General features: G+C 41.4%; 2 protein-coding genes across 2 annotated transcripts in view; both read left to right on the top strand.

Moving 5' to 3' along the window:
• The window catches only part of myo15aa (myosin XVAa), a gene marked incomplete at its 3' end in the record, with an annotated part of 36,196 nt that extends 33,109 nt beyond the window's left edge, over nucleotides 1–3,087 (top strand). Inside the window, exons 57-64 of the mRNA XM_083931048.1 lie at nucleotides 433–510; nucleotides 659–755; nucleotides 861–1,021; nucleotides 1,393–1,526; nucleotides 1,715–1,848; nucleotides 2,175–2,308; nucleotides 2,700–2,840; nucleotides 2,986–3,087. Of these exons, the coding sequence (XP_083787174.1) occupies nucleotides 433–510; nucleotides 659–755; nucleotides 861–1,021; nucleotides 1,393–1,526; nucleotides 1,715–1,848; nucleotides 2,175–2,308; nucleotides 2,700–2,840; nucleotides 2,986–3,087 (981 nt within the window). The remainder of the gene's footprint in view (nucleotides 1–432; nucleotides 511–658; nucleotides 756–860; nucleotides 1,022–1,392; nucleotides 1,527–1,714; nucleotides 1,849–2,174; nucleotides 2,309–2,699; nucleotides 2,841–2,985) is intronic.
• Nucleotides 3,088–4,770: 1,683 nt separating this feature from the next.
• llgl1 (LLGL scribble cell polarity complex component 1) overlaps nucleotides 4,771–15,871 on the top strand; it is a 37,210-nt gene continuing 26,109 nt past the window's right edge. The window contains exons 1-2 of the mRNA XM_083931428.1: nucleotides 4,771–5,049; nucleotides 9,019–9,116. Coding sequence (XP_083787554.1) covers nucleotides 4,969–5,049; nucleotides 9,019–9,116 — 179 coding nt within the window. The 5' untranslated portion in view covers nucleotides 4,771–4,968. The remainder of the gene's footprint in view (nucleotides 5,050–9,018; nucleotides 9,117–15,871) is intronic.

Raw genomic sequence — 15,871 nt, 5'->3', positions numbered from 1 at the left:
AAACCAAGAAGGAAACCACAAGGCAAATGACTAAAGGAACTAAAGTTGCTGTGTGATGGAATACTTTGTTAAATATAATGAATGTTCCCCTGAATGCCTAAAAAAATGTCAATACATGTTTATTATGATATCAATATATTGCATTGAGGTGTTGGCATATTTTATAGAACTATAGATTTTATTACATCTGTCTTCATCTTTTGAGCTTTTCATTTTTTCATTTGTCATAAACAATCATTGGAAAACCATGACGATATAACCAATCTCATCAATCAATCGATTAACTATGTTACACAAATTCACCTGTAGTATCTGTCATGTTTAAGTGTAAGTTTGTGCAGCAGCTGCCCTCCTGCTCACAGTAACAGCTGTACGCTCCACGCTGGTATTAACTTGTATGACGTTACCCTCTGATTGGTTTCTTGGGTGCAGGCTGGGCGGAGCTCCAAGAGACAACTGTTGCTGCTACCAGGTGGGATCGAAAGGCACTTGAAAATCAAGACGTGCTCTGTGAGTGACACTCAAAAACACACACATGATCGATTTTCAATTAAAGCGCAGTGTGTAACCTTATTAGAACTGACAGTAGCTTTTATGCGTAACAAAAAAAAAAAATGCAACATTCGGGGGGTCAAAATGTTTTTTTAACACATTTCAGGTTGCTTTGGACGTCATCGAAGAGCTTTGCTATGAGATGGGACTACACAGGCCGGAGGCTTTGGATGAATATGCTGTCTTTTTGGTCACACACAAAGGTAACGAGGATCTAGGTTTTTCATAGTGAAGACCTACAGTGCGAACACTCTCGGCATACAGCAATACACTATAGATAAAGTGATAACAACTGTGTTTGTGTGTAGGTCAGAATGTGCGTCCCCTGAACAAGCGAGAGTACATCCTGGACATTGCTACAGAGGCAGAGCCAGTGGACGCCAACTACAGTCTGTGGTTCAGGAGAGTCATATGGAGTCTTGCTCTCAAACTTGACAATGAACTCTATGTCACCATGCACTATAACCAGGTAGAGATCTACTGTATTAGATGTTGGGCATCTGGTGTCCTGTTTCTACTGTAGCTAATCCACAGGGTTATGGCAGTTTAGGATTTTTTTGATTTGCACAATCACATATCTTCATAAGCCACGGGAAGACCAGTTCCACATCCTTTTCTTTTTCACTTTATGCGTTTCTGCAGGGTAACGCTGTTGTTGAAACATGCATTTTGATTGACCCCGTATATAATTCGTAGTTTGCCATTTGTGTGACAGCAGACTCACTTCAAGTAGCACAGTCTGACAAGCAAATTTGAATTCTCCTGTTGCCAAAAGAGCATAAAGTGACATATAGTGAAATAAACACTGACAAAACTTAACTATCTGTTTCTCTCGTCAAGGTGTTGCCAGACTACCTGAAGGCCTTGCTGAGTGTGGTTCCTCAGGGTAAGCCCAGTGACCAGCATCTGCAGCAGATCGCTAGACTGGCTGCCCTACAGCATCGTGCCAAAGACACCGTCTACCTGCCCACCCTGTAAATACAGTATACATAGACATACACACACTTACTTTTTGCCCTAACTAGCATCAGTGCCATGATCTTTGCATTTTCATCCATTCAACTCACAAAACATGACCCCCGTGTATAATGCACGTGTATAATATACTGTGTCACCGCTGCCTCTGAGGTATAAATGGTTTGCTTTTTGTGTGTGTTTTTAGCCGTGATGTGCAGGAGTGTGTCCCCCCACAGTTCTACAGCAAACAGGGTTCGCAGCACTGGCTGAATATGGTAACACAACACATGCAGCAGGTCCAGCCGCTAAACCCACACCAGGCTCGTGCACAGTTTCTTGGTAAGACAACAGCTCTGTGTCCATATGCACCAACTGTATGTCATTCTGCAGTTCCAAATAAGTAATGAAATAAGCACTTAGCTATTCTCTCTAAATCTCGCTTGGATTGTTTGAAAACATCTGCCTCAGAACAGCTGACAGACAAAAATACACACGTGAACCCCAAATAATTGTTTTTTTAAGGTATTGGCAGTTGCGGCACGTATTGTATGACGATAACAATTGTTCCAAGCTGCATTGACATGTCACACAGCTAGTTTCCTTATATAAATAACTGACTTTTGAATATGCTTTCATAAAATGACCCTTTGTGTGTTTTTGCCCAGGTCTGGTCAGTGCCTTCCCCGCGTTCGGCTCCTCCTTCTTCTACATCCAGAGCTGTAGCTCGGCCGCCATCCACGCCCCATGCATCCTGGCTGTAAATCTGAACGGACTGCACTTTCTGAACAAGGATACTCATGTATGTCATAGACACATGCAAATCATCCACTCAGAAACAGATCCTGTCAGTGTAATGTTGAATGCTTCACATTCCAGGAACATCGGGCAAAATAGTAGCAGGAAGCTGAGTGTGCGTAACAGTATGTATATATTTGAAGCAGTAATCGTTTAACATTGCCTTGATCCATTTAGTTAAAAGCAAACTACTGCAAAAACAGAATGATTTCAAAACAAGGCATTTGGCTCCCTCTGCTGGTGATTGTGTTGACTGCTTCTGTCTATTAAATCCTTTATTCTATGTGTTTTGACTTTTGATATTAGTGCACATCTGTCAGACTATGTTTGCCAGTGTTTCTTACCTTTTTGTGTGTATTCATACATGAATTTGGTTTGTGTGTGTGTGTAATTAGGAGGCCATGGTGCGTTTCCCTCTGAAGGAAGTCCAGTCAACTCGCACTCAGAGACCCACTTCAGGCTCCAGTTACCCATATGTGGAGATCATGATAGGAGACCTGCTCAACCAACGCATCACACAGCTACAGCTGGAGCAGGTGCATGTGTATGTAATACTGTATATGTAATATTTTTGTGTATTTCACTCACCTTAAATGCAATGTTGTTTCTGTATGTTTGTCTGTGTGTGTGTATGTGTGTGTGTGTCTGTGTGTGTGTGTGTGTGTGTGTGTGTATTTCCAGGGCCTGGAACTGTGCAGAGTCATCGCCATGCACATGGAGAACATGTTGTCAGTCAGAGAAAAGAGACTCACTTTGCCACCAAGTGAAATCACCCTGCTATAACAAAAGCAAGCAAGCATGCTTGCATGTGCACACACACACACACACACACACACACACACACACACACACACACACACACACACACACACACACACAGAAGTCACACCTCATAAATGTACTGTATCTACCTCTATTTTAATAATAGAATATTTTGATATGTAAACTTAATGTTTCTGTAATGTGACGGATGATATTGATGACAGAAGTTGCAAATACAGGTGTATTCAATTAGGAGATTATCTGATTGATTAATAATTTGGTCTATAAAATGTCAGAAGAGCAAAACATAGAAATACAGTTAATACAGTCATCTTTGGTGCAGTGTAAGGAATAGAAACTGAAAGACAGACTTGGATAAATGTCCATACAGACTGAACACATTAATGTTTTTAATTTGACATTTTTAGCCAAAAACTTTAAGATCTAGTCGACCGTGGCCGCTTTATAGGGCTGAGACTATAATGGATAAATCCTCTTTAATTTATTTTCAAAGAATTGTATGATTAGCATTGTTCTTAGGAAAATGTATTCTTGTACTGAACAAGGGTATGAACACATAATATTTATGGATAGGAATCCCTGCTGTGGTTGGCTCTCTGCAAAAAAACAGAAATGTGCGAAACTCAAATCAATAACCTGCAAAGTTAAGTATAATCCCTATAGTACAACCGTATCTCCCCTAAGAGACGCTTGTGATTTGACATGATACATACCTTTTCATTAGGCATGGGCCTAAATGCAAGAGTAGCCTACATAAATTATTTGTGAGCCCATAAGATATTCTATTTTTTTATATAAAGATGTGTTTAAAATGAAAACAAGAGAAATCAGCCACAGGAACAGGTCACAAGTTCTCTTTTCCCCTTTCACGTCGTAAAATCAAGAAAAAGAGACACGACAGGGGAAACATATTTGGGGAAGCACATTTTGGCATACAGTTAAAGGCCATATTTCTGAACGTTTTGCACTAGTTGAAATGAATTTTTATACAATGTATATATTTTATGTAAATAGCTGCTGTACATAACAAATGCATGTGAATCATGTTTGTACATTAAAGTTTGTAGCAGAAATTATTCTGGTGTGTGAATTTGGTTCATTTAAAAAAAAAAAAAAACAATAACTCCAATGAAAATCAAGTTTATCGTGAACATTAACCACAAGTATATTTTTAAAAGCATCAGATTAAACTAGCTAAAAACAGTATAGGAAATAGAGTGCATACATAAAATAAAATATAGGACAAATATGGATAAATAAATACTTTAAATAAGTATTTTTTCCGGTAAGTTTCCCAAATTTTGCCTCGCGGAAATTAAAAAAAAAAATATAAAAAATATATAATATATATGCCTTTACTATCACTAGTTATTTAAGTAGCCTACAGTCTAATGGTAGTAGTTTCATTTTGAGTACCGGACGGGCCGTTTAACGCTTTGTTTTAACGGATGTGAGCGGGAGGTGCATCCGGTGCGTCCTGTGCTCCAAACCGAGCGCGCCCTCCAGAGCGCTTGGCTGTGTGGGCGTTTCTGAGTAATTGCTCGCAGATTTCTTCGCCCTCATTGGTTAACGACAACGTAGTCCGTGTGAACCGGGAAGAGGTGGGGAGGGGGGGGGGGGGCTGTGGTCAAACCCACCACGACCTAAACAGCACCAGGAGAGAGAGAGAGGAGGGAGGACAGCCGCAGCCCGCAGCAGCAGCAGCAGCAGCAGCGTCGCAGCCCCGCGTTCAGCCTGCATGGGCTAGTCGGTAGCTTAGCATTAGCATCGTCCGACTACGCTGCACCGCACCACCGAGAACCCCGGGTTGTTACCCCCGTGTTTTCATCTCCGTCCCCCCCCCCCCCTCCAGTCCTGCCTGCCCCACTGCCCGGCTTCAAGATGATGAAGTTTAGGTTTCGTCGGCAGGGCACCGACCCGCAGAGAGAGAAGATAAAGCAGGAGCTGTTCGCCTTCAACAAGGTAAAGTAACGGGACGGAGGAGAGGCAGAGAGAGAGTGGGGTTCCTCCTCTTCTTCACCCCTCTTCTGCTGCTCCCCAAAACTATCTCTCTCAAAACGGAACCAGATTTATTTTTTTGTAGTCGAGCACTCTGCAGCATTTGCCCCTGAACGCTTTCCGTCTCCAGCTAGAATCAGACACTGGGAAGTGCTGCTGATGGTTTGTTCGTGCAGGCTGGGTTTGAACGCTTACAGGGCTGTGTGTGTGTGTGTGTGTGTGTGTGTGTGTGTGTGTGTGTGTGTGTGTGTGTGTGTGTGTGTGTGTGTGTGTGTGTGTGTGTGTGTGTGTGTGTGTGTGTGTGTGTGTGTGTGTGTGTGTGTGTGTGTGTGTGTGTGTGTGTGTGTGTGTGTGTGTGTGTGTGTGTGTGTGTGTGTGTGGCTTCCACCCAAACGAGGCCCACGTTTAAAGTGATCAGGAGAAACTAATCTTTGCAGACCTATCATTACTGTAATTAACCGCCAACAACTGATCATGTCCGTGATAGCGATTACCAAGCTTCACATTAACAGGATTACTTAGAGTTGTGTTGCAGCAGTCTAATGCTTCATGTGAGCAGACTAGAGTGAGACACATTCATTCAGACATGGATCAAGATGGCTTCGAGTGTGGTGACAGTTTTAACTCTTGTAGCCCCCTTTCATGGGTTTTCCATAGAACCAAAACACTGTGTTTAAAAAGCTTGCAGGGGTGTTTTCCTAGTGCAGATCTCTTCTTGTTAAGTGTTTGAGGCTCTGTGGGTGAAACCATGAGTGTCATGCTATGTAGACATCACGTCCACACGGATGTAAACCAGTTTGTGTACAGTTAAACCTCAGCTTCCTGAGTTAACATTATCCGCCTTCCCCCCTCCTCCTCCTCCTCCTCACTGGCCAGTGCTGAGATGTATTTAGCAGCTCCACTTTCAATAATCCACATGTTGTCACCTTGACACCTGCTAAACTGGGGATCATCTAAAAGTAGATTGAAGTCCATGGATTGTATTGATACTTGTGCATATATTAGTTAGAGGTGTTTTTGTTTGGATGACCTGCACATTACCGACATGGTGTAGATGACTGTGCAAAGAAAACCTGGCTGTGGCCTTGACCACAGGTTAGGTGAGGCCGCTGTCTCGTCTGCACAGTGTGTGTCAATGAAAAAGTAGAGCAGAGTGTATCAGAGACGAGGGCTGTCCACGTTTTTTGGATGTTGGAAGCCACAATTTGTCACGCACAGGGGATGACATGACAAAATGAACCCCACTATTGAATTAAATAAGTGATCAGCCCAATTTCAATTTACTAAATATCAAGTGATTGAATCGTAATGTGATTTTCCTTTTTCTTTAATCACATGAAACAGATTTTTCTTGCTCGCCTTGGTTAATAAATTTACGACCTTAGTCTCAATGAAACTTGTAGCAGACTACAATGTTTTGAATCCCTTAAGTACTTAACAGGTACTCTAAAACATGATGCATCAGTATTTTATCGAATTATCGTAGTATTTTATCGTGACTCTTGTATTCAGAACTTCAGGTTACTCGTGTAGCCTCCGGGTGTCTGTAGCATGAGTAAGATGTCTCATGTTGACACACCTGTTGAAATAAGTGCCATGAAAGGGAAACGCATTTCCCGGGTTTTGCATCGGTCCAACAACAGCAGTCCTTTCATGATTTCAGTTGTGTTTGCCACTGCAAATGGCCAAAATGCGTGGAAATGTACAGAGACCATATTAAGTGCATGGTATTATATGTTTAATTGTGCAGCCTACATGTCTATTTTTGCATGGTAGTTGCTTCATGTCAGGATGCCCTGCTGTAGAGAGCGATGGCAACAAAATAAGATCTTCTCAGAATGATAAGATAAGATGGTCTTTTTTATTGTCTCACAAGTGAGACATTTACAACTAGACGTCCTAAAGTAGGACTGACACTATTTACTTTCATTATCAATTCACCTGCCAATTATGTTTTCGAGTATTCACTTAAGCTATTAAAAAGTAGAACATATCATTACAATTTCCCGTAGCCCAAAGTGAAATATTCAAATAGTTTATTTTCTTGGAAGTACTTTTAATTTTGCATCATCAATCATATATGATAAATAAAATCAGCACGTTTCTCACATTTAAGAAGCTTGAACAAGGAAACTTGTGACATTTTTAAAAAAATCACAGAAACTGTTAATTGATTATCAAAATAGTTGCAGTTCATTTTCTTTTGATTGACTAATTGTTGCAGCTCTACGTGAGTCAGGGCCCACAAAAGAAAGGCCTTTAATAGCGTGAAAATTGTGAGACAAACCTTTTTTTAACATGGGTGTGAATCACTTGGTATCTCTGGATTTCATTTTATGTCTTGGGTTCACGATGAGACTCAAAATCAATTCCCGATTCAAAGTCGTTTCTTGGAGTGCTATTTTCACCAATAAAGCCGGTGTGGGAAATTATGGTCTGAAAGCAGAGTGTACTTGTGTATATGATTTAGTGATAGACTGATACATCGGCCGGCCGATTTTATCAGCCGATATTTGCGTTTTTTAGCTGTATCGGCATCGGCAGCTGTGGGTTGCTGCGTTTGCCGATAGTTTTCCCCGTCATTATTTACAGACAGGCGTCCACAGGCAGCTCTGTGTTGCTGGAGACGCCGTTTTTTGTTCAATAAATGAAACCTTTTGTTTAAGTTGAGACTCGTAACATTTGTTATCATCCATGTGTCATTTTTATGAGATAAAGTGAGGGAGCAAAAGTAGTATCGGCTCGAAATATCGGTTAAGGCTGATGGAAAAAAAATGCCATCGGCCCTAAAAAAACATATCGGTTGATCCGTGATATGATTTTGAAGTTTTTATTTCGGGAGGAATCAAATGTCATTTGATTGCAATAATATACACACACAAAGGCAGACCTACGATGAAATGTACAATGTTGTTAATGCTAAACTGAAACCGTTCTTAGCATCTCTCAGGTATCGGTGACTTCAACTATAACAAGTTCAAGGTTTACAATCATAAAAATGCTGCCTGTTACATTAATAAAGGAGGTCGGCTTAGGCTAGCTGCCTTTTCTATTTCTCAGAAACAAAAACAATTGTACACAAACACTGTAAAACAGGTAAATGGTCGCAACTCAGGCTTAGTGGGTAGGATTACTGTCCAGCAGCTGAAATATCCAGGGTCTATTGTAGAAAAAAAACTTTAAAAAAATAGGATTTGGAAGTTGTGAATCGATTCAGACTCTTGGAAGATAAGGGTCTCAATTCTAACATGAATTGATCCCCCCGACCCTAGTTTTTAAACAGAGTATAGGCTATCCAAGGTCGGCTGTGTCGTGGGTTATGTCTGAAGTCCATGAAATGTTTGTTGTGACGACACACACGCACACACACTTTTTAAGGGTTTGGCACCAGCTGCCACAACTATCACAGAGGTGGTCTCTCAACAGGAGTGTGTGTGTGTGTGATCAGATCAGTACTTTAAAGAAACAAAGAGTTAATGTTTTACCTCGTATCAAGCTAAAGGCCTCATTTCCACATTTCTTGGTCATAGAGCCCCATTAGGGGTCCTGGCCATAAACACTTTAAAGACCCCCTCCAGCTCTTTTAAAGTAGGTTACAGTATCTCTCTACAAAGTTTCTGCTCGTTTTCTCTCTGTAGGCCTAAATGCTTTCCCAGCTGTCATGAGCAAGAGGAAAAGCTGTAAATTTATGTTAATCCCATTTATCAAAGTCTGGAGTGCGTTGTAATAAAGCAATGCTGCTGCCCTGAGTGTTTTTTAAGAACTTTCATTTAAATTTATTAAGGGAGTCGTCCGTTTTTAGGCGCCTCACTGACTTTACAGTGTTAAAGTAAGCAAACAAATAAATCTGAGCATTTTCATTGTCTTATTTTTTATGTCATCTGTTAATGTCTCTCTCATTTCTTTGTTTTTCGCCCCACGTTTCTCTTTTAGACTGTGGAGCACGGGTTCCCTCATCAGCCCAGTGCTTTGGCCTTTGACCCCAAACTGGAACTTATGGCCATCGGGACAAAGTCAGGAGCCATCAAAGTGTATCCTTTTATTATCATTCAGCTCATGTATGTGAATGAAGTTTTATGGGCCATCAGTCAGAATAAGGTTACCTAAAGCTAAAAATACTGTAGTTCAACCAGTCAGTCAGTCAGCTGTTGAGCCCACAGAACGATCCAGAATCTCAATGTGATAGCACTTTATCAATCAGAGCAAACAGATCAAAATTAGTGTGCTAGCTCAAGATGTTACATGTGCACCAATTCATTTTAAAAAGATGCAGCTTTTATATGCGTTTTCATCAAAAGAAATTGTAAGAATTCTTTGTGCAAAAGTATTATTTCATTTATGTCATATCGTCACAGCTGACTATGCGTGCCAAAATCCAGCCGACCTCCGAGCGGTGGCTGGTAGAGTAGAGAGCGGTTTCTTATCTGTCAGTTTACGTCTTTGAGGTTTCGCTCTGTTTATCTCAACTTCAGCTCTTTGGTGCAGCTCCTGCTGTCTTCTGCTGCAGGTTTGAGGGTAACACAAGTCAGTGTTTCATCACATGCCATGCTTTTTTAATGTCGTGTTCTTGAGTGTCACATATTGTCTCTTGTGCAGGTTGTAGGATGAAAACTACTGTTTCTTTCAACTGCTGTTGTTTGAACACTCATTCCTACACACAGGGTCCACACTATTTTTAGCTTTTTGAAGCTAATTGAGTTATAAGTTTCTGACTGAAATGCTTCCAGTGTAGTTGATTTTCTTGCTCTCACGATGCCTCGCAGTGCTTTATTAATGCTGAGGAACAACTGATCAGATGTATCTGCAGCAGAGCTGTTTATATAACACCAGTTTAATAGAGCAGTGCATTGTGTGTGCGCGCTGTCTGACTCTGTGGGAAGTTGCAATGTCTGCATCACTTAACTGAAGAGGACTTCCTTTCCTTCTAAGACAACTATATTGGAGGAAAGTGTTGTCTTTTTTGTACAGTATGGGGTTTATTTTAATAGTGGTGGCCATTATTAATTTAGGTTATAATAACATTTATCATCTCTTACATACTAAATGTCCGATATCTGGGACTTTGGGGTCAAATCATTACCCAAACTGTCCTTTGTAAACACTTATTCATTCAATTCAATTCAATTTTATTTATAGTGCCAAATCATAACAAAAGTTATCTCAGGACACTTTACAGAGTAGGTATAGACCACACTCTACATTTTACACTATGAATTGGAGTACTTACTGAAGTAGTTTTGCAGTTTGAGTGAGTAAAATGTTACCCAAGCTGATAGAACTGCTGGCCAGGGCTATAACAAATTAGATAAAGACCAAAAAAAGAAAACAAAACAACAACAACAGCATAATTCCCGTTTTCCTATTCACATTTTTGGCTGGTGTTCTCTTCCTGGAGGCCCGAAATACCATAAAAGCTTGTGGTCAGTGGGAATCTAACCCCTATCCCCGACACTGCGTCTGCGTGAGCAACGCAGAATAAGATGGAAGATTGACTGAAGCTGTACTCGACGTGAGTGTTGGTTTGGCTCGTGAGATGCATTGCAGCTGAACCATAATTTGGCTCAGAGTATCCGTCGTGTCAGAAATTCCAGCAGCTTGGATGCTCATGCACTGTCCACATGACACGTCTCTGACATGTTATTGAGCCTGCTTATCTCTCTATGGCTGCCAACTTCTGTCATGATGACCGTGACCGTTATGTCGTTAATAGCGGGCTAACATCGGTCCACTGCTTTGTTGTTGCAGGTAGATTTTATGCTATGCAGGTTTGCTTCACATGTTTCATGTTTGTCTCGCATGTTTTCATTAACGGAGAGCATGTAACAGGATTTATGAACAGAGACATGGTGTGTGAAGGGAGTCTCACTGCGGTTGTGCGTTATGTGCTGATGCATCCGACTGGAGAATCAACTCTTTCAGAGAAAGAGAGAGAGAGAGGGTGAGGGAGAGAGAGAGAGAGACTGGTGGTACCAGGCACATGCACCCCAGAGGGAGATGGATGGAGGGGAGAAATGGAGATAAACAGAGGCAGTGAAGACAAGGGAGTGTATAAGAGATGGAAAGGGAGGAAAAACAACTCAACTACACGGCTATACCTACTCTAACAAAACTGCTGTTGGAATATAAGGAACGTCAGCATATATACCCACAGGGAATATCTTGAAAGTTAACAAAAGTAAAAAGTACAAAAGTTTCTTGTACCACACATTTATTGCATTAGATCAGTGGGTCAGGCCTCTAAAATAATTTAGATGAAAGAGTTTGAAAAGTAAAAAAGTCTTTTGACAAGCTTCTCATAACTGTCTCTCTGCTTTGTTATAAAACAGATCAAGATAGACTGCAGCAGATCACGTTTAAGCTGTTATTGCATCATATCAGGAAAAGGAAGACCCATCTTTAAAAACAACACAAACTAGATCGAGTGATTTTAGTTCATGGATGCTGTCAGATTTTCATTTTCAATTAATCTGAATGATTGTTGTAACATTCAGATTTGAAAATTTGGAACCGCAGAGTTCGGTTGTTGTTTCTGCTGAATCAAGTGTCAACATAGCTTCAGATTCTTTTTCTGTCCATTGATATTGTTCTGTTGAGACAATAGCCTTCATTTTGAATACGGTATGTTTTCTACTGTGTGTTCACATTCTCGGATAATCTCACAGACTCACTGTCTTGGGTTTGACCTAGACGTGCTTGCCAGCATACCTGCTAGTACTGTAGTACACACACACACACACACACACACACACACACACACACACACACACACACACACACACACACACACACACACACACACACACACACACACACACACACACACACACACACACACACACACTTCCAGTGTTGAAAAGTAGTAAAAGACTGAAGAGAAAGAAGAGTTTTATTGACTCAATTACAAAGAAAGTTGAAAATTGCAAAATGAGTTTGAACTTCTGTTCTCCGGCTTGGCACGATTCCCCCACCCTCTCGTTCACATGTGCTCTCTTCCAGACTGCTGCTTGAGATTCTCACTTGTTCTTTCCTTTTTCTCCGTCTCTCACTCTCTCTGCGTGTTTATAAAGGCAGACTCATATTACGCCCTGAGAGTTTCTGCTTCGACCACAGACTGGGGCTCAGCAGAGGGAAGGGGGACAATGTGGAGTTTTTTTGTGCATGTGTGTATGTCGAGAGAAAGATCATGCGTGGGGGTGGTGGGGCGATCTTGAGGAGTCTGTCTCCTGTCGAAGAATGCATGCTGCGCTGCCCTAGGTTAACCCTCCCTCTGTGTGTGTGTGTGTGTTTGTGTGTGTGTGTGTGTGTGTGTGTGTGTGTGTGTGTGCGTGTGTTTGTGCAGATTGAGTGAGTAAGAGCTTTGTTGCTGAGTCTAGTCTTAATAAAGGAAGCTTTTGAATTGGTTTCCAAGACGACCAGTGCAGTTGCTGGGGATGAGAAGTGCTTGCAGCCTTGAGGGCATTAAAAGTCTGCAGCTCATCACGTCACACACAAGAGTTTGTTGGTATAAATGCCTCAGTTGTGGATTTAAAAGGGCAGAGAATACTACACAGTAGTACAGTACCTGTACCTACACACACTCACAACAGTATGAAAGTATTTCATCTTAACAATCCAGTGCTGAGTCACACTGAAACTGTGACCATGAAGCTTCAGTATCGGTAATCCAACAGTCAGGACGAGCTAATATTGACACACACACACACACACACACACACACACACACACACACACACACACACACACACACACACACACACACACACACACACACACACACATACACATACACATACACACAAACACAGCAGAGCTTTGATCTGTGTGTTTGTGGGTGTCCTCCAGCTGTCCACTCTCTGTCTGTCTGACATCCTGTTGGTCACACACACCACACTGAGTGGTCACCCTGTTTTGTACTGGTTCATCGGATCTTATCTCTCTACATGTTGCCAATGCCGGAATGTGTTTGTCTGCAAGATCAAAAGTTTTGTATTCTTTTTAATTGGTATTTCTTCACATTTTAGAGGTAGATGACCAGTTCTGTGGTCACTGTGGCCCAGCACTGTTGGTGTTTGTACGTGTCTGATATTCTGGGAAAATCTGTACTTACACTGTGACTCATCCACTTTTGCAATGCCACAACGTGGACACGTATAACGTTGAATGCCGGATGTATGGAATTAAGTGTCATCGTTTCATGTCCTTAGTTCCTTCACACGGTGACCCGACTCTGACAGCTGCTTTAGCTTAAAGTGAAGGAATCTTGGATTGTTTATCCTTCCTCAAAGTCAACAATTTTTTTGTAGTTTGTGGTGAAAATTACCCAATGTGCTCATTTGAGCCACACAATTCCCTTTTGAATTATGCTGCAGCCACAGCTTTCCCTGCCCTCTGCTCAACAGTCTCCAGCTTTTTAATTGTACAAAGTCACATTCATTTGTTTTCATGTTTTATTGCACAGACTGTGGTCTGTATTTGAGGCTAATTTGTAGAAAGAAATACTACAAAACATCTCACATGTTTTTTAACCTGAATTCTTTTCGGTTGTTTGTGTTAAATGAATCGATAACTTAATATTTAATTGTTTGGATTTTTCATAAAGTCTAAGATACAGATAGATTCAGCCTTTTAAAATTCCTCCCATCCTTCACCTCCTCCCTCTTTCTTTCACACTGATCTTTCTTTTGTGTGTTTTACTTTCTTTTTTTATCTCTCCTATCACGTCTCTCCTAATGCCTGTTTTTCTGTCCCCTGACTATAACGTGTTTCTTCATTGATATTCCACTCAATCCACTCAACCTCTTCACGCTCCCCTTTCCCCTGTCTTTGGTCTGTGCGGTACCCCTATACACACTTGCAGATGAATGGGCACACACACACACACACACACACACACACACACACACACACACACACACACACACACACACACACGCCTGTCCAGTTGTAGGGGGTCTGTCTGTAGGGATGAAAGGGTGTGTGGTCTCACCAAGTTGGACAGAGCGGAGAGGCTGTTGAATGGTAGAGATGAGGAACAAAAAAGAAAACATTTACCCAAACTGACAGATCAAAGTCGTGCCATAATACTCAATCCCAGAAGGGCTGAATCAACAGGGGTGGGTGACTGAATTAAAGTGTGAGAAGTTGAAGGATGAAAATGTAGAGTAGATAATAATGGTGCTGTCACTGATAATAATGGGCCTATTAAGGTAATGCTATGATAAATGTATATATTTGACAGTGACTTTGGCTCAGGTAAAAGATGAGCATGTTAGGATCTACTTACATTTATCCCTTTGTTGATATTGATCCTCATAAATGTGGATTTTTTTTGTCCAAATAAAGACTGTACTTAAAGATTGACTAATTAGCATTGAACACAAAGTACAACTGAGGCACATGATGATGTCTTTGCAGATATTTGGTCGAAAATGAGTATTGGACAAATTCAAATTTTTACTCGATGACTGTGCTGAAAAGGATTAACAAAGTGATTGCAATTAATCATGACGAGGCCATTAACATATGTACAAAATGGCAATCCATCAAATAATAAATCTCTCCTCTGAAGAGAAAGTAACTTCGAGAAAAAGTTACAATAGTTAGCAAAATGCTTCTACTAGCAGTTTGACCTAGATGTGAAACTCACAGGCCATCATCTGGCCCATAAAAGTTGCTCAACACAGTCCAACAAGGCGTGGGGCTTCACTTTGGGCCGAATCCTGCCAGAACATAATCCTGAACCTCCCTTGTTGGGACCGGGACCAGTTTTGTTGGAGCATTTTTCTCTCGAAAGGTACTGTTGTTTTTCCCAGGAGAGGAGAGAAAGACGGGTGCTCAGTTTTCCCGCGTGAAAAGGTTCACGCTTTCTTCAACCGCTCCAGTTATCAAAACCATTGCGATTCATTCTCTGGGAACATGAACGTTTGTAGTGTTAGAGATAAACTTTGATTTGACAGTCAACTGTATCTTTAAGTTGGACTGCGGGCTCGTTGGGGGGAGCGTGCACTGAGTGAGTGGGACAGAGAGTGGAGTGTGGGGGGTGGAAAGGATTTAAATGAGACGGGATTGTTTCTCTAGTGGGTGGGTGGAGTTGTTTGGCTTGTCTTGTTGTAGACTGCCTTTTGCCAGACGTCTGAGGAGTTTGTGATTGTGTGTGTGTTGCTATGTGTGTAGGCAAGAAAGGGAGTTGGAGAAAACGCTCGCAGATGATGCCTAAGAAGTCTCAAGCTAAATCAATTTAACTTGTGTTGTCTAAAGTCGAACTCGTAAATGTTTGTTTCCTTTTTAAACTTTTCTGACTTTTTCTGTGGCATATACAGTAGATAGTCTTGATTCTCTCTCTGCGTGTGGTCGACTTGTACATTCATCCATAGATCAAATGATCCGTCCTTCCTTCCTGTCAATCCCAATCTTCTATCACGTTTGTGTGTGTGTGTGTTGAAGGGTGTGCTAGCTGTTGTCCGTGTGTCCGACATGGAGCACAATGCCCTCTGTTTGTCTGTATTCAGACCGTGAAATCGCTTTATCCTTGCTAACGCTCTCTCTCTGCATCACCGGGCAATCACATTTGTGTGTGTGTGTGTGTGTGTGTGTGTGTTTGAGAAAGAGACAGTGATTTAGTGATTATGAGTTACTGTAGGCCTCCATTGTGTGTCTTTCAGGGTTTTCTGGTGAGCAATGTAGCAAATCTTTACATGTTACACTACATGGTTTTCTTGTACACATCAACACTGTTAAGCCAGTGTGTCATTCAACAGGTTGCTTTGATTTAAGTCTCCAGTGTTCA

This window comes from Echiichthys vipera (genome assembly GCF_963691815.1).
Source record: "Echiichthys vipera genome assembly, chromosome: 17".
Taxonomy (NCBI): domain Eukaryota; kingdom Metazoa; phylum Chordata; class Actinopteri; order Perciformes; family Trachinidae; genus Echiichthys; species Echiichthys vipera.
Note: the sequence above shows the minus strand (reverse complement) of the source record. Positions and strands in the feature narration are given on the sequence as shown.